Source organism: Protopterus annectens, chromosome 4.part1 (genome assembly GCF_019279795.1).
Source record: "Protopterus annectens isolate FY-2018-M chromosome 4.part1, PAN1.0, whole genome shotgun sequence".
Taxonomy (NCBI): domain Eukaryota; kingdom Metazoa; phylum Chordata; order Ceratodontiformes; family Protopteridae; genus Protopterus; species Protopterus annectens.
This window is the reverse complement of record NC_056734.1, coordinates 100,912,335-100,936,909: the sequence shown is the minus strand read 5'-3', so window position 1 is coordinate 100,936,909 and position 24,575 is coordinate 100,912,335. Positions and strand designations below refer to the sequence as shown.

Genomic DNA, 24,575 nt, shown 5'->3' with positions numbered 1-24,575 from the left:
TACCACAGTAGTAAACCAACTAGCACTCAAGTGACACATGTTTACCTGGGTTATAAGGGAGCAGTCTCTTCCCATTAGCAAGGCTTGTCTTGAAAGAGTCTGTTTACCCATTGGTGATAGTTACAGTTAGTTCTTATACATTTTACATAAGGTATACTATGTAGAAACCAGCTGATGATATACATTGCCTTATGAGTTCAAATTTACCTCCCATATGTTCAATTGAAAGTCTTGTCTATGGATAAACATTGGCCAGTTTTTATAAAGCAAATAAAGCATTACACATAATATAAAAAATCTATTTTTTTCAGATGGGCAAGCCCCCCAGCACTCTTATTGTTGGAGACTTTGCCCCAAAACACACACACACACACACACACACACACACACACACACACTTACTTAAATAAATAATCCCATGATTTCACAGCTGTGAAGAAAAGTGAAAATGGTAACAAACGGTGTAAATCTGTGTGCCTAATGGCTTATTTAAATATCTTTTGACAAAACATGTCCAAATAAAAGCCACAAGTTAACAGACCTTGATCAAATGAGTAAAAACAATCATTCAGTTTCTAATAACTGAATACAGTTGTAATTCAGGCACCATCTTCCATGATAGGCCACCTTGTGGATGGACTGCTTGTGTACTTAATAATGAATACATCTAATGCACATGTGATTTGTATGGGTACATGCCAGAATAAGAACCTAAATTAAACAGGTATACCACAGTACCTCATCCGATTGAAAGTTTATGTTTAAATAGGGCTATGTGAAATGGGTGTGGTCAAATTTGCTTGACAGTTCTACCTCATCTGAACCATTTGAAGCTTCCTCCCTTCCCTTCCATTTAATCATTATCCTGTTGATTCTTTCTGTGTCACCCAGTGTATCCAAAACATTGTACATATTCCTCTCCCACTTTACACATTTTTCTCTAGGATTACCACTGCTTGCTTTGTTTTCTTTTTTGTAGTGCCTTTGCTGCGTTTTTTTCTTTCTTATCCTTCTGTAAACCTTCCTCTTTTGATTGATTCCATTTGAACCCTCCTTTTCCTTTTAGCCAATCTAGTTTTCTGTTCTTACCATACTTACTTTTCTCTTGAAATTTGAATGCATCGCATTGCTTCTCCTACTACAACACTCGTTTCCTTGAATGCTGATGCCTACACCCCATCAACACTATTCTCATTTTCTTCCACCTTTCTGTATTACTTCCTACTGTAATCCCGGAGTCTATCTTTGTGGCACATTCTAGTACTGATCCAGAGATGACAAACTAGAATGTAACATTGCCACTGCTGGCCATTGTCATTTTCATGTCAATCAAATTCATTCCCCGTTCATCATTTGGGACTAAATCAGAAATACTCATCCTCCCTGTTTGGCGCATCATTCCCTTCGCAGAGGACTTCTTGCTACTAACCTTAGAAGTTGGAACTTTGCAATTCAGAAATGGAAGTCTAAGGTCTTCTGTGAGTATGACTGCCATTTTCTTTACTTACCATTTACTTGTTTATTAAGTATTCATGATCATTCCTTCTTGCTTTTGGATGGTATTTATACTGTGCTGAATTTTCAGAGACCTCAGGCTTCCTCCTGTATCTTGAATGCCAATTCATTAATCTGCCTTCTTCTTCACCATCATGATCATATCATAATAATCAACAGTAGCATAAATCACATCCCTAGAGTCTGTTACTCCATCTCAAATATGTGGTGCCACCCCACCACCTACTTTTTATGTACATCCTTAACATGAGTCACAATACCCCAGTCTTTGCCTGTTGGTTATTCTTGTAGTAGCCACAACTCCTTATACTAATACAGGATGAAATGTCATTTTACCTTGTCAGCTGACACTACAAAACATCACCCTATACTCAGCATTTATTTATTTATTTACTTTTGTTGACCAAGTTAATCCTTCTTGACCTGCGGCCCATTTTCAGTGGAGATCTCAGTTTAATTTCTGCAAGTCTTTTGGGTTTCTAATTCCATGACAGGAATAGACCCCATTCTTAAGACAAATTATAATCAAAGTTAGTATTGTTTCAATCTTTGATGTTAGGCAAAAGTGCTGTTTACAGCCAATGTCGTATTGATAAAGATGGCCTGGGAACATAAGTTCCATGTGGTTAGAAATTCCCCTCAAATTATCTATGGTATGATCCCGGTTATTCTCATTAGGGGTAATATACATTTATTGGTCATGGGAAGGATAAGGCCATTCTGAAACCAAATGGAATATGTTAATTTGAGAACAAAAACAGAAATTGGCTAGGTTTAAAATGGCCCACAAAGGCATCTAGCCTTGTACTTACCTATGAACCATTGAAATCCATTTAGGCTATTATCAGCTCAGCCAGGTGAGAATACAAGTTTAATATTTCATCCCAAGGATGGCACAGTGCAGCTTCCCCCAGTGCTGAACTGCAATGTTGGTATTCAAACATGAATCCAGTATTGGTATGGAAATGGAACCCACAGTTGTTTGATCTTCTTATCATTAATGGATAACATGCAGCCTTCTGAAGCACTGGCACTTCTAACATCTTCCAATGACCCCATTTGTGTTGACTTGCACATGTGCTAGTGCAACATGACAGTAAAGCAGTTATCAGGCAAAGGATAGTTTTACAAAATGATTTGCCACTGCTAAGTGTTGTATAAAGCATTTCAAAATGCTGCCACCACAAATCAGTAGAGTTGCCAACATAACTGCTGTTCCTTATACCAAAATTGCTATTGGTAAACTAAATGGCTTCAGTGGTAGGGAGATGTAGAAAAACAAAGCCAATCCAATAAAATAATAATATTATAATAATATAATTTATTAACACAATAAAGAGGAACAAAATAAAAAAATAAAAAAAATAAATATAGTTATGACCAATAATCCAAGCGCTTTCATCTCCTACATAGGATACTTTTTCAAGAACAGAGCATGCCCATTAACTGAATTCATTTATAACATCCTGGACTGAGCATTTAAAAATAATGCGCCAATCACTTCCTTTACTACTGAATAATTCATGTGGTATGGGATACATTATTTAAAGGTGTATTTCTATCGGACTGACTGCTATTAGGTTAGAGTAATAAGCCTGTCAAAATAGCTAACACTATTCTTTCCTTGAAGTAATAGCAATTAATAAACATGTCATACTGTTTGTTGTAGCTCTTTGTTATCAAATACAATCCATAACCTTAAAACCACAGAATGCTGTACCAGTGAAGAAAACTGCCAAGTATGCATAAAACACAAAACTTTAAATTCGTTGGTGTGTGGTATTTAACAATCCATAACCTTACTGATAATGTGCAAGAGAAGTTATTTATTTTTAAAAAAGTTATACTGGTTGTTGTATCTCTGCTATCAGGCACAATTTTTTACTTCTCAAGCTATAGGATATTAGTTATTCATGTCTGTAGCTGAATATTCTGTGTTGCTTCCGTGTAATTAGCAATGCTTGTGAAAACAGTGTTATATGTAATTAATAAATAGCAAATGCTATGAGCTGCCTCCCAGTGATTAAAAGTGTTTATGAAAGTGTATTTTTATTCAGCAACAAAATGTGATCAACCGTACTTGTAAAAATATTACATTTTTAATCAACAGCAAAGTGCTGTATGTTGCTTTCCCACAATCAGCTATGCTTGTTATCTCAATGTAATATTGCTATCAAGACTGCAATATTGCATGTTGGTTCCCTACAACTATTTAGTAAAATTTTCCATGTTGCCTTTCTATTATCAGCAATACTTTTGAAAGTGATGCAGTTTTCTTACTCAACTTCAAAATGGTGCATACATTCCCCCATGATCAACAGTAGTCATGAGACAATGTCATTTATTAAAGAACAACTGCACCTTAAACACATTTCCTTTCTACAGACTGTATTTCCCACCCTATCCCCATGCTTATGCATATTTTAAAAAAAGCATGACTTAACAGTTTCTCCCCCTATGTGGCATTTCTAGCCTGATCAGCTTCATTAATGCTCATCATGCCATCATGTTGGAGCTAAATAAAACATGACACCTTCTTTAGGAATTTGTCTCCTTGCACATATGTCATTTTGCCTATTATGTCTGACATGTTTTTTCTTTTTTTGTCAAGAAAATAGCAGCACTGTACCTGTATGCTCTTTTCTATTTTACAACCACTAGAGTCATAAAACTAGTCATGATCAAAATTCACACCACTCTGACTTCATGCTGTCACAATATTTCACTTCACTGGAGACACAAACACATTAAGTCTTTTTGTAGTCTTAAGGTGAACAAACCCAATAGCTATTAAGAGCAACTTCATTAATTACAAAACCAACTGCTACAACCAATGCAGTAAAATACTAAGCTCCAAAACTTGTATGTAAACAGTCCAACAGCAAACGGAGTCAACGCATAGCTAAACATACACTATTCAGTAATGGAAATGACAATAAAAGCAGTTAAAACATATATCTTTACTTAATATAAAAATAATTTAAAAAAGAGTAAGCACCTAGTTTGAATTAATTGAATTGGATTGGTGAATTTTTATTGAGCTGAATATAAAATAAGTGTTTTAGAACTGTTAAATAGGTCTGATGAAGCAACAAGGAGAGTTATGAAAGCGCTTACCGTTTTTTTATTATTTTTATATGAAGTAAAGATATATGTTTTAACCGCTTTTATTGTCATTTCCATTATTGAAAAGTGTATGTTTAGCCATGCATTGACTCTGTTTGCTGTTGGATTGTTTACATACGTCACTAATTAGCTGAGCTTTGCAAACAGGGAAGTTTGGCACTCTGGCTGTCTCAGGAAAGAAAGACAGGACCTGACACTCACAAAATATCACTTTTTAAAAAAGTCATTTCTTTATCCTTTTTCTAAGAACTTTTCACAGATTGTATAACACATATGTCAGTAACCACAAAAAAAGTCACTGACATTTATACTGTATATTTTTCAAACTTGACATTATTTCTCAGTACTTCCATTCTTAAGTGAATGAGTCTGTGATTTGACAGTAAAGAATAGGGCATTGCAATATCGTCAGTTGTGCCCTTCCAGTGCATTATGGGGAAGAAGTAGCTTTCCAATAAAAGAAGTTGATGTCAACAAACTGTCCCCATGAAGACATTTAGAGTTAGAAAAAATAAACTAATAATAAGCAGCTGTCGTGTTGCTGCAGGCTTGGATTATGTAGAACTTTATGAGAAGATATATATATATATATATATATATATATATATATATATATATATGTGTGTGTGTGTGTGTAAGTTTCTGTCCATAGTAGCCATTTAATCAGCAGTAAAATTGCTTCTCTGCAATCAGTAACATTTGTTAAATCAATTTACTTTGGTAAATAAGGAGTAATATAATGTATACCACTTCCTCGTGAACATTTTTGACTGTGCATCTTTAACCACTAATTCTCCAATTAAACATAATACTAAACATTTCATTATATTTGCCCTGGCTCCATTTCAGCTTTCATAGACAATTAGTTGTTATATGTAGTTCTTTACTTCTCTTACAATATGGTAGAACTTTTTATTATTTAAAAATCACATGTTGACTGGTGTACCACTGTTATTAGGTATACATATTTACTTCTTATTCTTCAGCATAGGATTAGTCGCTTGTGTAATAGCACCCTCCAGCCCCCCAGCACCCCTCATCTCCACCCCACCCCGCTAACTGTGTGTTCTCTGCATGTTTCTTCTTCGGAATCAATGGCACTTGGGAAACTAATGGCATTAAGTAGGTATGTTCTGTGTGTTAGTTCCCATGACCAGCAGCACAAGCAGTATCATTTTTAGTCATCAGCAAAAGGCTGTATGTTGTCTCCCTGCAAGCAATACTACTTATTAAAACAATGTAATTTATATCAGCAGTAAACTATTGTGTGTTACTTTTCCACGATTAGCAATATTTGTTAAAGCAATGTAATTTGTATCAAGACAAAAATGGTGTCTGTTGCTTCCCCACAAGCATTTTTGACCAGACCTCTTTAACCAGTAAAGCTTCAATACCACTCTAGTGCAAGTCACAGTTTGGCATTTAGTATGTTTGTTAATTAGAATAACAATGCTATGCCTGTCTCTTTTCCTACCATGTCAAATTAGACAGATTCTTATTTTAATATATTTTTGTAACCCAGTTTTAATTGACAGAATCCTACATATACTTAGATGAAAGCAGTCCATGGCATGATATAAGAGTTTAGAAGAATTAGCTGTGAACTTGGTTTGCATTAAAATGTAACTAACTGTAAAAATGGCATCACTGTAACTACTTCTGGTAAATAAAGAAATTAATATTAATAAAGCAGATTTGATTCTGTTAAATCAGACCAGTTTTGTCTGGCATACACTCAGTTGCTCATATCACAGCTGCATGAGCATAGTGGATTGAGATGTCAGTTGCTTGTGTGGAGTCACAAACAAATGACATTTTGCTATATTTGCTTCTACAGCTGTCCAAGGCACACTAGCCACCAATATATCGTTGGAATTAAAAATGTGATAAAACGTAGTAAAATCACTGGAAATAAGTAAATGGTATTTAAATTGTGTACACCTTTTAAGTTTGAATACCATTTACTTATTTGCATTGATTTTACTACATTTTATCACATTGGTGGTGTACTGTGTGGAGTATAATATCTGTACATCTATCGAGATTTCACATAATCTTTTTAATTCCAGGGATACATTGGTGGCTATTGTACCTTAGGCAGCTGTAGAAGCAGCCCTTTCATGTGTATCGTTTTTAGTTGTTATTTCAGAACTGCAGGACGGTTTGTGGTGTGCTTTCAGTTTTATTTTACTATATTTCTGTTTAGAAGGTCAGCTGATCTTGCAATCTCTCATAGAAAGAACAAACATGTTTTACATTGCTTGTCAGTGATAACTGTTTCTCTGAGGTGCAGCGATTTCAGTGTGATAATAATAAAGTAAAAGGGTTGCTAGTCACCGGGAAGGGTGGAAAATTCTTAGTCTTATATGTTTAATTTGCTTACATTGTGACTGCCTCATGCATAGGTGTTATAAATTTGTGTGTACATGAGATGAAACATGATATTTTTTTTTGACAAGCTTTTGATATGTGAGACTGGATGTCTTCATGAATCATAGTGCAACCTTTCTATTTCATTACCAGAGACATGTAAGAGTTTCAGTTTTTGTCACTTTGCATTTACAATGCATGTAAATACTGTTCTAATTAATGGCTGTAACTATGTGCACCAATAGCATGCCATTGTACAGTGTTATGTACTACTCATGCATCTTTGAAGAATGTGCCTTAGAACCATGTAGATATTGATTGTTTCAAATTATTTAAATGAACGTCACAATATTTGTATTTGGCTACCTTAACAAAGAAGTATTTTTCAATAAATTGAACTGTTTTTTTTTTTTTTTTTTTTAATAGGAGTGCTGCTAAAGCAGAATGGAATCCAAAAAACTTAAAAATATCAGGAAAAACAACCTATATTATCTAGATGTCCAAGGACAGTCTTGTTGCTCTAATGTTAGCGAGGAAGAAAACAGAAGAGTGAGCAGTGCAGTACTTTCATTTGATGCATGGAAGACAAAAAGTCATGAAAGTGATGGCAGTAAACAAACTGAAGTAAAGTCTACACATGGTTCTATCAATTCCACCACTGATGAAAACCAGGGATTTTGGTCATCCTGTAAATTTGTTCGGAAAAGTAAAACTCATGATTGTGTGATAGGAGTGAGCAAGAATCTTTCATTTGCGCCTGAGGATAAAGATGAAAATTTAGCCCCCATTTGGAGAAGCAGAAGACTTGTTAACAGCATCAGCTTTTCTGGGCTTGGTAGCCCTAGTAAATCAAAAGGTTTGGCAGAAGGTGCAGCTATACCTGACTGTGGTGGTAAAATAATTGATTACAGGAATTTTGTGCCACAAGAACCTTTTGTTCCTGCTGTGGCAAAGAGCATTCCTAGGAAAAGGATTTCAATTCGGGGGTCCAGAAAAGCATTCAAAGATCTGTTTAATGTAAAAAGCAATAAACATGACCAGATGGTGTCGTTTGCAAAGAAGGACACATTTGATTTATCTACAGATTGTAACGACGATGCTACGATGAAAACAGCAAAATGTATTTTGAGAATGGAAGAAGCCTTTGGAGGGGACAGCTTAGCAGGACAGGATCTCTCAGATGGCGAGTTCACTACGGACATCTCATATGAACATGTTGTTAGTGCCCTGTGGGATGATGTGGCTTCTCTTACAAGTTTTGATTCTTTAACAGGCTGTGGTGAAATATTTGCAGATGAAGAGAGTCACAAACTGTTGGAGATGGAGAGGAGTAAAGGTCCTGAGAAAGAAGACCCAGAGTGTAAACCTAGCCCTGTGCTAGCATCTTTCCAAGGTGGAGTGGAACAGCTTGCATCCCCAGCACAGACTGATGAGATAGAATTCACAAAGCTTTGGGAGAACATTAAAAACTGTGTTAAAAACCATGTTACCTTACTTCCAGAAACTAGGTCAAATGCTGCAAAAGTTTCTTCAGGTAATATTATCAAAGCAAAAAATTCATTGAAGGGCTCTCCAGGATCCTTAGAAATAGTTCCTGAAACAATTAACCACATTTCAATAGACAAAGAGACAGCAAAACCTGTCCATCAGGAATCAGCATCTAATAGTGATGAAGGATACTGTGAGCCTATCACTCCTGGACAAGATGACTCTGTTACAGAATCACTTGTACCAGCTTTGTCTGCAAAGTTTCCAAGAGATACATACAGTGGAGATGCTCTTTATGAGCTCTTTTATGATCCTGAGGACAGCAGTCCAAGTCCAGGTTTAGAGGAGGAGCAATCTATATCGGAAAGCATCCTAAGACAACCTTTTGAAATCCCTCTCTCAATGTATAGTTTCCACATAGGCGCTGAAGAAAATATGGCTTCTGATTCTTCTCCTGGTTCTGTTGACCAGGAATTAATGCAGAGCAGACAGACAGGAGAAGACTGTGCCTTAAAACTGTGTGATACAGAGTTCTCACTGGCTATGGAGATAGTGAACTGCCTGACAGAGGAATCTGAGAAAAAAGAAGTGGTTTACAATGCGAATGCCAAAATCCCAGCTCAACAACTAATTGATCTAAGAGCTACTTTAACTTCCAGTCTTTGCAAGAAATGTCCAGTAAAATCACTATGTGCATTAAACAGTGCTGGTCAAGTATGCCACTTGGCTAATTCTGTTAATGAGCAAACTCTAGCCCAAGAGTGTGAAAGGCTGCTGCATATAAACAGCGATGAAGTAATTCAAGGTCAGTGTGATATTTCACAGAGGGATATACTTAACGAACACTCAGAAGATGATGACGTCAAGCTCTTGTCTCATGCAGTTCAGTGTAATCTAACTGTTAGTCATGGTGAAGAAAGTGCACTGGTTGATGACTGTAGTATGTTTGGATCTGCAAAAATGATTCTGGACTTGCAGCAAATAACAACCCTGAAAGGATAATACTAAATGTAGGAGATATGACAACAGAAGAAACACTCATGAGGCTTGACAAAGATATGTCTGTGGCTTGGCAAATAGAAACCATTTTGTAAAGGTACTATCTGAATATAGTGTGAAATCCCCACATCTTGCTGAAACATTGAACAGTAAACATAAAAATCTACCACTGGCTATGCCTGTTAGTGACAGGACTGATGTAAATTCCCTTTAGAGTTTAACCATTACTTAATAAAGGCAGCATGCTTGAAAGTGATCCGCTGGGGTTTTGGAGAGCATCCTCTGTCTCCTGCTTTGATCTTAAAGGTTAAGGTAAAATTGTACAAAAAAGTTAGAAACATTGCCACAGCACAGAACCAAGTGAGCCAGGTAATGCACAAGGAGCCTAATATCACAGCGAGACAAGATAGTGTGTACCAAAGATGTTCACCATTTTTTCTGCTTCTAGGGCTATCAGTGAAAGGTGATCTGTTAGTCAGAATTCTGCAAGTGTATGTAATCAGGCCAGATGCAGTTTAAAAGTGAATTTTTCTTAAGAAAAACAAAATATAGTTGAAGCATGTGACAGGAATAAGTAATCTTGACAAACTAAGATGAAATTAGCAGCACTCTCTGCTTTTAAAACGTTCACAATTTTACATATGCTTCTGTCCTGAAATCATCCATGTTGACAAGTATTTTTTATTGCTGCCAACATCTATTTGTTCAGCAGTATCTGATGTTTCATAGGAAAAAGGCAGTTTATTAGGTGAAGGGGGTAGACAGCCAGCAAGAAAGGATATAATGAAATAGAGCATGACCTGAACAAATTAAAAAGAATTTGTTCACTTCTGAATTTACTAATTCACACCTGTTTGTGCAGCCCCCCTCTGAAAATCAATACAAAAAAAGAAAGCTGAAATTAAAAAATAGTGTAATAGAAAGATATGGAAAGTCTTTAATGTAATATAAATAATTTATGTATTCTGAGTATGACAACTTTTGTTAATAATAAATGGTGGATTTTTCGACTCAGTCTGGAACAATGTTTCTTATTCATGCTTAAAGCATCCTTTATCAACATCGAATACTTTATGAAAACTGGTTACAAGTTCAAAAGCCTATCTAGGTGTACATTGCATGACTGCCAAGCATGTTACATACAATGCAGAATGCAGGAAAGTATTTCATTTAGTTCATATTAGCATACTCATTTAAAGCCTAAAACAGTGGAATTCAAGTGTGTGGTTTCTAGAAGCCTAAACCAGGTGATTAAGAGACCTGTCTAGTCATAAGAAGGCGACTGTCTAATGTTCTGCCTATAACTCCAAACATAGCTGTTTGAGCAGTAAGAAAGTAAGCATTGTGACACTGAGAACAAACAATAATACTAAGGTAGTCAGAGCAAAAACTGAATACACTATTATTATACATATATCATGTCTACATATATTTACTTCAGAAACAAAGAAATGCAAGATATTGCAAGGATGTAAGACAGAAAACTGTTCCATGGAATGGACCATAGCTCAGTTGTAAACAGTATCTGTAAAGCTACATGATGCATTGCACAGCTGCTCAAGGACTGCTTGGTAAGGCAGAGTCACTCAGCATGAGAAATGCTCATTGCACATATGAGCAACAAGACCTTAGTGTCCCTACACCACTACAGTAAGAAACTCAGGAGTGATAGAAGAGAACAACCGTGGTGAACAGCAAAGTGGGGTAGTACATAGCAGAGCAACGAGAACACGAACAGCGTACCTATGCATGGGTAGCATGCTTGGTTCCTGAAGTGCCACCACAATTCAAGACTGGTTATTGTGCAGTACAAGTGATCAAGCATGCCATTTCATGCCACATCTTGCCAAAGGGCTACAACCTGTAGCATTTCCATGAAGGGCAGTATACAGATATTGCCAATGAGGGTGACAAAATCAAGTAGCAACTAATATCACTGTTAAAATGAGAAGGCAAGCAAGTGTAGAGGACGGTATGAAGGGGAGGGGTCAGATAATGTGCCATGGCAAACAAGCAAACACAAAACCGTACAGACAGACAAATGGGTAGTTTTGCAGACACAGGGATGACTGACATTGGTTGGACACATACATACAGAGGATGGCTGAACACTTAGAGGTGGGTCTGAATCATGTACAAGGTGTGGGACAGGACAGGTCTATATTAGTTCGCTGAAATCTTATTCTGGAGAACACCTAATCATTGACCCCTAATCAGCGAAAACTGCTTCAGTGATTCACTGAATTTACTAAGGACAAATACGTAGTTGGCCAATTACAGAACTTTGCCATTTTCTCCACTGTAATGTGATCTCAGAGTTGGTATATATATAGCCAGGGGAAGTGTGGGGGTGAAGCCCCCCACTTGTGTGGGTTCGGTTCATATAGATCTTGGCCTGTTGTGCTGCAGGGAAATATTTCTTTACCCTTAGTAAATTCAGCAAATTGCTGAAGCAATTTTCGCTGATTAGGGGTTGATGAATAGGTGTTCACCGGAATAAGATTTTGGTGAACTAATATACTCCCTGGCAGGAGACACACAGTAAAGGGGATCAGTATGTTGGTGGGTAAGATGGGATGCAGGCCATAAAAGACAGTATTGTTGCCAGCTAATAATCTCATGTAGGCATTCTCAGATAGAGTCAGACCCTCTGGTAGCCCAGTGATCAAGGTCTGCCGCTTCAAAGACTCTACCCTTGAACTCTAGCTAATGATAACAGTGCACAACCCTGAATCAGCTGCTGAAGTATATTTCAACACTATTCATGCTCAGAAAAAGAACATCACATAATAATATATGGCTCAGTGGTGCAGCGGTTTGCATTGTCTCCTCAAAGCAAGAGGTTCTCCAGTTTGATTCTCGGCTGAGGTGCCTTCTGTGCGTTGTCTGTATGTCCTCCATGCATTCATGTGGGTTTTCTCCGGGTGCTCCATTTTCCTCCCATGTTACAAGGACATGCATCTGGAACATTTATCCCTGGGCCTCCACTGAAAATTGGCTTGTTCCAAGTCAGACTGTCCCAGTAAACAAATGTTAATAAACAAATAAATATATTTGGATGGATGAAAGTGTGATTTCAATGCTTGCATACATCAGGTATCAGCTCTAGTACTCAGCAGCAGCAGGTGAGGCTAATAATGGTTGTGATACCCCACTACTGGCCCAGTAATCAAGGAGAGGATGACAAGTACACATACAGTAAAGTGCAATTTCCCGAGTACACAGGGACCACAGTTAGTCTGGGGCTGGTTTCTCCCTCTTTCTCCAGATCTCCAGTAAGACTCCCCACTGGCACAGCTATAGAGTTAAGATCTCAGCTGAGTGGCCAAGCTAAGACCTCCAGCATACTCTCAGTCCAACCAGTGCTTCATGTCCCTGCCCAAGTAGCTGACAAACACACTCTTTGAGATTTGATTTATACACACATACACACACACCTGGGAAAGTCTGGCACAGGTTTCCTAGCTATGCACCCTTCTTCCCAGACTATAAGGTAGTTTTGACTGCCACCAGCCACTCATTATCAGCTACTTTAAGGCCATTAACAAAGGGTGTCCAATCTTACTGTGTAATGTTACTATTAATCCAAATGGTAGTTTGACCAAGAGCAAGTCTATTTGGAGTGGCCCACAGTGTCACCAAATAAATATGCAAGTACTCCCAGAACTTAAATATGTCTCACAGATATCAGCCACAATGATATTTAATAATAAATAATAAAAGAACAAGAAAATACTCAAAGAGTTCAAAATCAAAGGAAATATTTAAAACAACATTGCAGGACAGTCTCAAATAAATAAAGAAAAGCATCTAAATTAAGCTCAGCTCTATTCCTGACTATATCTAAAAGAAATTATTGTATCCTAGTTAACTTACTATTACAGCAAGGCAAGTGTGCTGAATGGATCCTCTAGCTGATGTTGCTGGGCCCAAGTCAGAATACAGAATACTCAGTCTCTCTCTCTCTCTCCCTCTCTCTCTCTCTCTCTTAGAGAGTTCTTACATTAATATCTCAAATATTGCTGCTGGGATACTTGCAGTATGACATCACTTCATGTCATCTGACTATCCCAGGTAGAATCCCCCACTGCTAGAAACTGCCAGCATTTAGCATCTCCCTGTAAAAATACATAGCCCTCAGATATTTGCAGCTGCTGGAAGACATAAAACAATAAAACACTTACAATACAATGCAGAAGGCTTCCTAGTCTTAGACGTTCTGTCTCCTTGCTGCATTGAAACCATCCTTTATGGCACAGTTATAAAATAATTTAATTTCAACTATTTTTCTGAAGTTTTGCAAGTTAACCCTCTACCTTTCAGTTTCTACTGTTAAGATATATACATTTACACAGTTACAATACTTTACGTACATTACATTTCTGTTCTCTTCCAGTAGGGTACAATGTGGATACATCTTTAAGGTGTGTACTCTACAACATATCTCTTCAGCACACTTGTCTGTACAAACCATCTTATATGACATACAGTTCTAATATATTTGTAACACAAGCATATGAATCATGTTGATATTCACAAATGACACATAACCATTTACAAAATTCCAGGCAGCTATGCTGGCAGTATCTCCCTCTGTCACACTTCTATATAACTTATGTTAGTATTCAAATGATATATAATTATTTGCAAAACTCCAGATAGCTAGGCCGACAATATTTCCTTTTGTGACAATGGTCATTAGCAGCAAACTGGGTAAAGTCAGCAAGAGTCCCTAGGCAGTGAGGTGTGCAATACATGGTGGCTCTGGCAATGTCTGGTTATCAGTTTTGGGGAAAAAATAAATACAATGTATGTAGTGTTCCCATCAGGCTTTGCTGATCAGTGCATGGTCTGGCTACACTTTGCATTAGACATTCAATACTGTTGGGGAGAGAAGACAGTTTGGACACATATGTCATCATTTACATAGGGTATCAATGGACACAGTAACACAAGACTGTCAACACAAACTGAGTGAGGGAATGCTGTGATGTGAGATGGCTGGAAGGGCAGATAATGTCAGTGATCATGTCCTCTGGGACATGGATAGAGAACCACTGAATGACCTTCTTCTATCATTCCTGGGGTGTGAAGGGCTGCTGACCTGTTGCGTGGATAGTAAGATACTCCTTGGCCTGTACCTGAATGATGGTCATTTTTGAGGGGTTCCAGTCCTGCAGGTCAGTAGCCATCACTTCTCAGGGAAAAAATGGCAAAGCAGCTGACAGCATCAGACATGGGTGTTAAGCATGCCCCTGTCCACTTACATGGCCACACCATGTCTATACCTTATGCTGGCCACAAACAAATACTGAGACAGTGTTGGACCTGTCTATTCTGGTGGCCTCTGCTGACTGCTGATCTTACTGGATCATCCTGTTAGTAAGGCCTGATTCTTACATGACACCATAATTTTTTTAAGGGTGGGGGTCTGTTACATGTATAATGTATGCATATGTCAACATGTATTCGACACACTGGGTCAGCCCTTACTAACAGGATGATCTGGTAAGGAAATCAACATACTGGAAGCAAACACAGGTCTGATGTATGCCATCTGTGGAGTAAAAAGAACTAATAGGATGCTACACACATACACACACAGTGGTAATGACTCCCTGTACATCTCTGACCACCTAGCAGTTTAGGAAATGGTAGTCTGTCTTACTGGTGTATCTGTGGGATTGTGAACCAAAGGAGCCTTTATTGCCCCATTAGAATGCAGTCCACGGTATCCAGTACCTCAGGGAAGTGGGCAATTTTGCAGAAGCCTTGCATAGTGCTGGCTTTTTCTTCTTCGATCTTATGGGGCCAGATGTGCTTATTTACATGTAGCAGCATAATACTAAAAAGTTGAATGAATATTCATAAAATAGCTATACGGCAAACTCCCAGTATGCCCTTAGTTGGTCCCTGAAAGGTCACTGAAAGATCATTGTAGTTTAGATGGTAAGAGTTCCACAAATCTTTGTATCCACAAGCACAAGTGGACCATAGATTCCCCGGGAAGTAGCATGTGAGTAAAATACAGCAAGCAAGCTCCAAATGATATCCTACTCCACTCAAACGTGATTCACTGTTTGGTCATTAGTAAGGACATGGTTCCTGAAGCACTGTTGGTAACACTTATGAGCCCCAGGCCTGCAAGGATGCACTAGGCAGTCAATATACATCTGGTGTGGACAACATGATGACGCTTGAAACAAACTGCTGTAACTGTAAACATTTCTGCATGCTGTTGCTCTGATATTTTTCCATGTGCCATACCCTTATATCTCTAATGCATGCAAAAAGGCTGTGTAACCCTTACACCGACATCTGTGAAGCCTGACATTTTTTTAATTTGCTTACTTTACATGCTGTTATGCAGTCATTTGTCTGCACATTATGATTAACAACTAAATGTACATTAATTTGCTTTCACTGTCTGCTGCACTGTGCAAGATATTGAGCATCTACGTAACTATAACCAATGAATCAGGCACTCCCTGTATGTTGCCAAGAAATTCACAAAAAGCTGTTATGTACCATACAGTTTGTCTATGAATTCTCTTATGTACCATAGAATTTGTCTATGAATTTTAGCCAGTGATAGTTCAGCATGCAGCTTGTAAGCAATAAGTTGGGAAAGATCATGTAATGGTATGAAAAAATATGTTATTCAGAATCAGGCTGGTGATCATCGCGCTCAGAAGATTACTAATAATGATTGTTTAATAGTATCTTTCAGGAAATCATCCATCCCTGGTGATGATCATGTTGACAAAATAGCTCTAAGAGTTGACCAAGTAGTCTCTGACTTGGGGGCAAACACAGACAGTGATCTAGCATTTGACCATCATGAGTCTACGGTAGTGAGGAAATCATTCTGTGTTGTGCAACTTATAAACAAAGGTATGGCATCTAGGTCCAAGGAAGTCATTGTTCCACTGTGTTTGGCATTCATCAAACCTATCATTGAGTACAGTTCCCCCTTTGGTATGCTCTTAAGCAGGCATATCCAACAATTGTAACATCGACGGAGGTCTCTCACTAAAAGAATAAAAGGCATAAGTAATATGCCCTATGCAGACCACCTCAATCCCCTATCCCTGTATTCTGTCTGCTGCAGGCTGTTGAGGGGAGGTCTATGCCTGATGCACAAAGCACTGTAAGACCCCACTCTGAACGTTCTAAAAACATAAAGCCTGCCTGTAATAGAAATAGGCTTTGCTGGAGAGACAGGTATGGATCCCAGAGACTATCCCGTGTCTGGAACAGGTTCCTCATGCACGTGAAGCAGAGTTCCTCCCTAACTCAATTCAAGTGTAACTTGGACAATTGGATGGGGAACAGGAGATTCATTCCTGGTTTGGCACCTGTTTCTCTAATGGACACAGCCTGTAAATGATTCATCTCCCAGGACCCTGCTTGCAAATGCTTCATCTCCCAAGCTCCTGCTTACACTTATCAAGGTTACCAGAACTTGTCAGAGATTTGGGATGCATGACTAGGCTTAAAAAGGCCCTTGTGGTCGTTAGCTTAGTAAACACCTATGAACCTATGTAGTTTTTTAAAACTGATTCTTCAGCAGCAAGAGAAGTGTAAATAATTTGACTGTACTTACTGTTAAAGTGTCATACATTTGCAGGAATAACAAGACCGTAAGCTGGAAAGCATGTAACCTGTTATAATGCTATGATTGCAGTGATAATGATACTTCCTGTAGGCAAAGAGAGTATGTATCCTTTCTCGTCAAAGCTGGCAGTATTTTTGATGATTAAAATGAAACCCTGAGTAAAGACTGAGGGAGCATTGGTAACAAAGTAATACAAAAAGGGTTAAAAGTTTTAATAAATTAATTCTAATCTTTTTTGTTTGATTTATCATGTAACAGTACAAAACCATTGCATTGTACCTTAGAAACATTGGATAAGAAAGTAAGGTTCCTACACCTACCTACCACATTTAAGGTTGCACCACGTAATAAGTAAAACTGAAGCCAGATAATTTTCTAAATCGACTGTCCCCTACTTATAATATGGACAAATTGCTTACATGAGTCCTTAGGCACAGGCACTTTTTCTAATTCAAGTACACTTGCCATATGGAATTAAAAGAGACTGTTGTCATATAAACATTTTTAAAGACCATACCTCTGTGTTTTTTTTTCTGTTAACAGGTAAGCCAACTAAATATGTGTCCCTGTTCAGAAGCACTGTCTGGCTATGTGACTTGCTCAGAATCACACGACAGACAAATGGAGGTAGAAGGAATCAAACTCTGTACCTTTGACTACAAGAAGCAGCTTGTTAACAGTTCAGTCTCTTACTACTTTGCACTAACTACAAGAGTGTTAAAGCCATCTACCTCTTAATAACAGCAGAGAATACCTCTGAGACTTTGGAAGATGAATTCTACTTATGGAGCAGAAATTATTTTACCAACATTGTCTAGTACAGGAATGCAGTCCTTCTGCATCAGATAGTTCCATGTTTTCTAGAAATACATCTACAATGTATATTAATATACTAAAATTAATTCAAGGACCATTGACTGATGTCCTGTATACTCACTATCGATCAGACTAAACATTTTCTGTTTTTGGTCCTAAACTATAGAGCATATTTTCTGTTACTACTCAAAAATGCTTCACAATATATTAAATTCAGGCAAAAATAAAATAATAAAAAAAAATGAATACCTGCAAAAACATCCACTTCCAACTGCTTCAGACATTCTGATGCTACTGAAATTCTTTCATACCTTGGTATATCCAGCTAGATTAACTTTACTACTATGGTACATCACTACAAATTCCAGTGGTGTGTATATAGATACACACACACACACACACACACACACACACACACACACACACACACACGCACACACACTGCTATGCAAAGTGTTCCACATTTATTTAGTATTAATCTTACTTTATGGCTCAGTTCATACAAGAAATGTGCATTCTTTTTGATCCTTTATATATCTTTATATATATGGATTATGTAAATTCAACAATTATGTTATCCTGTATCTTGTCAGCCTACTCGTACAGAAACGGTATATCTATCTTAAATGTATGCATAAATATCTATCATTCTAGAATTTTGCAAATGCATTATAACCATTGCTTTTATATATTTTCATGTTTTGCTTCTAATGCTGCTTCCAGACAGTGGAAAACTTGTTTTATTTAGGATCAGTCCACTAACCCAGTTAATAAATATAACAAACAAAGATAAAATGTAAGTTTTTCTGCAACTAAATCATACAAAACATCAAAATCAGAATGGCATCATACTTCCAGACTGGTATTCTAATCAAACTGACACAACTCAACAAAAATGCAAAAAAAAAAACAATTAAGGGGGTTCACCACTGGCTCTGTAAAATCAACAAAATATGAGACTATTTGTGGAAGGATTAGAAAAAGTAAATATTACCAGTTGTGTATCCTTGGATCACCATTAGGGATGTTGCTACTGACATTATTTTGCTGATCTAAAGAGTAATAAATTATGTTTCTGTGATGGACACTGATGACTATAACAAAGAACTGCCTAATCATATACAGTACAGATTTAGTCAATCTTCAGAAATACATGAGAGAACTAATTATCAATGTGCTGCAATGCAAAATAAGGGGAAGGATGAGATAGTGTCTTCCATAAGAAAATCATCTGAAAGAACATATGCAGTTAATAAGCATTGCTTAACATATGGCAAAAATATAAAGACAAGGGTTTACTACACTGTCTCTGGTATGGTCAGGACACTCCAGGGGAAATTGGCTTATCATTTATGGAATATTCTTCATATAAATCTGCCTAAATAATAATTTCCTTAGTAATACCTATAGTTGAACACAGTTCTGTTTGTTGGTCCTCTTTAACTAAACATGTAAACACAAAAATGATTAACATCCTAATTACAAAAATCAAAAACCTTTTCTGGACTTAGTCTTCCAGTGTTTTATGCAGTGTGTAATCAAGTTCTAGTAAAGACACTATTCTTAATTTATGATTTCCACATCTTAAACATGTCTTGGAATTTATGTCTTAATCTTGAAATGAGTATAATAAAAAAATTATGAAGGTTTATAACCCAGTCATTTTTAAGATGACACATCAAATGAAACGATACCTAGTCTAGATTAAAAACAAAAAACACATTGGATAGCAGTGAACACCCAGAATATATAAATATATATAATGCCTTACAGCTTTCTTAAACACTTATAGTTTTAATCTTGATTATTCTTTGTGAAGGAAATTGTTGGTAATCCGTATATAAGATCCCCACAGATCATCCTTAGTTGAACATTCGTCTTCTGCTTTATGTAATTCCTCACAAAAAAAAATTGAAGTACTTCCCTCAACACTTTCTGTCTTTCTCTGCCTTGTACCCTAGTATTTAAAAGAAATGTTATTCTATATGATTTTGATGTTTCAGAAGCCTTGACTAAAACTGGTATTCATTTCTTTCAAACACTTACTTGCCCAGACTAAGCTCTGACTGATTTGTCCTTTTCACATGAACCTTTAATCCTAATTACTTTATTTTCTTAAACAGATAAGACTGTAAAGATCAGCACTAATTTCTCCTACACATCCCATTCTGTAGCAATCACATATGACTTTCTAACTTTGATATTGTCTGCATTTCTTTGTTTTTTTAATCTCTTCCACTATGTTCATCCCACAATCCCTTATTTCATCATTCAGTATTTCATAGATTATAACTACACCCTCCATTCAACTCAAGTTGGTATCCTTCTTTGTAACCCCTGTACCAGCTCCAGGTGGTGTACCAAGGTGGAGAGAAGTCTTCATTGTGGACCTGCATATGCTATGAGAACTTAGTATCATTCTTGCAACATCGATGGTGTGTCACTGATGCTTCAATAATAGTCACTAGAATCATTGCGTAGAACAAAATTATTGAATACAAATAAGTAATTAATTCTGACCTTCCCCTCTTGTCCAAAATTCTGCCCTGTCTGTTGTCTGGATGTCGTACTCTGAATGTATCTGCAAGATTCTTTGAAACTACAATTTAATAAAGTGCTTTAGAGAATATGTTACATAACACTGCTTATTCCTGGGACATCCTGTCAAAAGGACTGCGGGACCCACACAAATAATCTTCTCCTTCTTTCTTGATCCCACTCCAAGATATTTATCTATCCCCTCACACGTTGTGGGATTGCCATAAATGTGGCCATCTAAATTTATCAGATGGAATTATATCCCTAGTGTTTTAAAGTCTGCTGAAACTGAGTTTTCATTTTCTCCATTAGACACATCTGATTTTCACAGTAATCACTTTCTTTTAAAAACTGATACTCAGTCTCTGGGTATATGACAAAGTATCTTAAGAGTCCTGGTAAAACCCCAGCACTTCCTCATGGTCCTATATCCTCTGAGATGAGCTTCAGGCTCCCAGAACATAACTGCTGCAACATTCAGAGTGGTCAAATGCTTCACAACAGTGTACCTTTCAACAGGAAATTTGATTCCTCTATCTTTCCAGAAGACTAAGGTCGCCTATCTCACCTTTCCCAGAGCTGCTATTATTATTATTATTATATCCCTGCCAACACATCAGCATGTAATATATAGATAAAAGTTTATGTCTTCATCTGGTCACAATAATGAAAATTTAGTTTTAACCTACCATAGTGCTATGGTCTGTCCTTAGTGCATATATAATAAAACTAAGAACAGAGGTAAGTTATTAACTGTCACGGCAAGCTACAAAAAGACCTATACACCCTCTAGAGAACTCCTCAATGGATGTATAATTCTGATTCCCTGTTACTGATGACAGAAAGCAGTACAGATCTAACCTAGTGTCTACCACAACTGAGACACTGTAATATTAGTCAAGCTATTGGATTCAGCAGGTAATATATATCTTAAAGAAATATCTCTGATCACAGAGAAAAATAGTAACCTGCTGGAGTAAAGTAAAACAACTGAGTTACACCCACCATTACAGATTACTTTTATGTTTATTAGATTTCAGGAAAAAATTCATAATATTTCCCAAACATCTATAGTTTTGAAAACTTTCAGCATCTGAACTGTTTTAATAAAACATGCTCAACAAACCATGCAATGGCGATTACAACAGCACTAAATGCACTGCAGCATAGTTACAAAATGAAATGTGTCCTCCCATGTATTCCATTAAGGAGCTTGCTTTCTGTAACTTGCAGTTAAGTTTCCAGACATCCTTTCAGGCCTAGGAAATCCTATACATCTGACAATTGAGCCTTATGAAGTGACATCAGCACCTTCCAACCAAATAGAACTGTTTTTTGCATCACCTGATCTTCTCCATCAATGGTAAATATATTTTGGAACATGCAATCCTCCATAAATGGTGGTGGTATCCTGAGCTTTAGATCTACCTTGCTTTCTGCATTGTCCTTCTAATAACAACCACAAAGTCTAGTGAGATCTGGTCTTCTTTAGGCCAACAGTACTGACACCTCTGTTTATTCCAGTACAGGTTCTCTTAAACACGACCCACCTTGCAGCTGTCCCAGGTAATTCTATTCTTTGGGTGGTGACTAAAAATCAGGTTTAACCCACTTATCTTGAAAATACAAATAGTTTAATAACATAAAGTTATAATGAATGAATGAATAAATAAATAAATAGATAAATTAATTAATTAATTAATTAATTAATTAATTAATTAATAAGTAAATATGTTGTTGCACTTCCTCTGTTCTCTTAGGTTTGTCTGTGTGTATACCCTACATAGAAAGGAGAGAGAATACTTCAATAACTTGGGCCTGTTTTGAGGTGTTTCCATTGCTTCATTGTAAACCATCCAAAAGTGTGATCTGAATAATAATAAGCTTGTGCCCTATTTAAAGCAAGCACTTTTTAAACTTTAATCAGAGCTTTTGCTTCAAGACATATGTTGATGCACCCTCTCCTTTTGCCTCTTTGTCTGATTACTGTTTTTGATTGTTGTTGACTAACTCAGGTTTATCAGTGTAGGTAGTCTATGTCTGCAGCTGATAAGGGGAGTACAGTGTTTGTTCAAGCCCTGCAAATTTGAGACTCAAATAATCACACCACTTTAGTCTAATGCAGTATTGCTTCACATTGCAAATGTAATACTGCTGGGATTGCTAAACTTTGGAGTCAATAAAGTTTCCTCTTACACCCAAGGTTATGTAATCTCCAAGTTTATATATGGGGGGGGGGGGGTTGAGGGTGCAGGCAGGCTTGTCCCCTATAAAAATGTTGACTTTTGTTTTTATTGTTTAGGTTGATGTTCTGAGTTGTCAGCTTTATGGTGGTGATGTTTTGTTATTATGTTATGTTATTGTATTCAGTCAGAAACCATGAATCCATTCATGAGCATTAAAGGGTATTTCATTCCTCTGTATGCTTTTCTTCTCAGGTACAGATTCCTTCTTAATTTCTTCACACCTTTTTGTTTGCACTCCATTCCTCTATATTTATTTGTGGGTTCTTCTGAAATACTGATAGGAGTACATATTTTTCTTTTTATCCTGAAACAACACAACATACACATTTACTCCAGATTTACTGAAGGACATTCTGGCAGAACCAGCATATCTGATTTTGCTGGGAAAATATGGTACCTTGTCCTTCAGAATCCCACACAACCTGCATGAGTCATATTTATTTTGGAAGCCTGATTTTTCATATCATTCAGCTAAATGCACATTCATCAGCTTCATAGATTCATAAGCTCGTGACTAAGGCCACTGGGTCTCAGGACCACCAGTCTTGACTAAGGCCACTGAGTCTTATGACCGTTCTCATCTTGCCAGCCATAACTAAGGCCAATGAGTCTCAGGACCATCCTCACTTTACCAGTCATGACTAAGGCCACTGAGTCTCAGGACCAATCTCACTTTACCAGTCATGATTAAGGCCAGTGAGTCTCATGACCAGCAGTCTTGATTAAGGGCACTGAGTCTCATGACCGTTCTCACCTTGCCAGTCATAACTAAGGCCATTGAGTCTCATGACCATTCTCACCTTACCAGTCATGACTAAGGCCAATGAGTCTCATGACCATTCTCACCTTGCCAGTCATGACTAAGGCCAATGAGCGTCATGACCAGTCTCACCTTGCCAGTCATGACTAAGGGCACTGAGTCTCATGACCATTCTCACCTTGCCAGTCATGACTAAGACCACTGAGTCTCATGACCACCAGCCTTGACTAAGGGCACTGAGTCTCATGGCTGTTCTCACCTTGCCAGTCATGACTAAGGCCAATGTGTCTCATGACCATTCTCACCTTGCCAGTCTTGACTAAGGCCACTGTGTCTCATGACCACTCTCACCTTGCCAGTCATAACTAAGGCCAATGAGTCTCATGACCACGCTCACATTGCTAGTCTTAACTAAGGCTATTGAGTCTCGTGACCGTTCTCACCTTGCCAGTCATGACTAAGGGCACTGAGTCTCATGACCACTCTCACATTGCCAGTCTTGACTAAGGCCACTGAGTCTCAGGACTATTCTCACCTTACCAGTCATGACTAAGGGCACTGAGTCTCATGACCACTCTCATCTTGCCAGTCATGACTAAAGTCACTGAGTCTCAGGACCATTCCCACTTTACCAGTCATGACTAAGGCCAATGAGATTCATGACTACTCTCACATTACCAGTCATGACTAAGACCAATGAGTCTCATGACCATTCTTACCTTGCCATTCATACTAAGGGCACTGAGTCTCATGACCACTCTCACCTTGCCAGTCATGACTAAGGGCACTGAGTCTCATGACCATTCTCACCTTGCCAGTCATGACTAAGGGCACTGAGTCTCATGACCGTTCTCACCTTGCCAATCATGGCTAAGGCCACTGAGTGTCATGACCATTCTCATCTTGCCAGTCATGACTAAGGCAACTGAGTCTCAGGACCACCAGTCTTGACTAAGGCCACGCTGAGTCTCATGACGGTTCTCACCTTGCCAGTCATGACTAAGGGCACTGAGTCTCATGACCACTCTCACATTGCCAGTCATGACTAAGGCCACTGAGTCTCAGGACCACCAGTCTTGATTAATGCCACTGAGTCTCA

At 37.7% G+C, this 24,575-nt stretch overlaps 1 protein-coding gene across 2 annotated transcripts in view; it reads left to right on the top strand.

The window, feature by feature from the left end:
* LOC122800757 (APC membrane recruitment protein 3-like) overlaps positions 1 to 10,512 on the top strand; it is a 125,574-nt gene extending 115,062 nt beyond the window's left edge. For both annotated transcript variants that reach the window (XM_044070006.1, XM_044070005.1), the window contains one exon: positions 7,438 to 10,512. In XM_044070006.1, coding sequence (XP_043925941.1) covers positions 7,456 to 9,501 — 2,046 coding nt within the window. In that variant the 5' untranslated portion in view covers positions 7,438 to 7,455 and the 3' untranslated portion in view covers positions 9,502 to 10,512. The remainder of the gene's footprint in view (positions 1 to 7,437) is intronic.
* Positions 10,513 to 24,575: the final 14,063 nt, after the last annotated feature.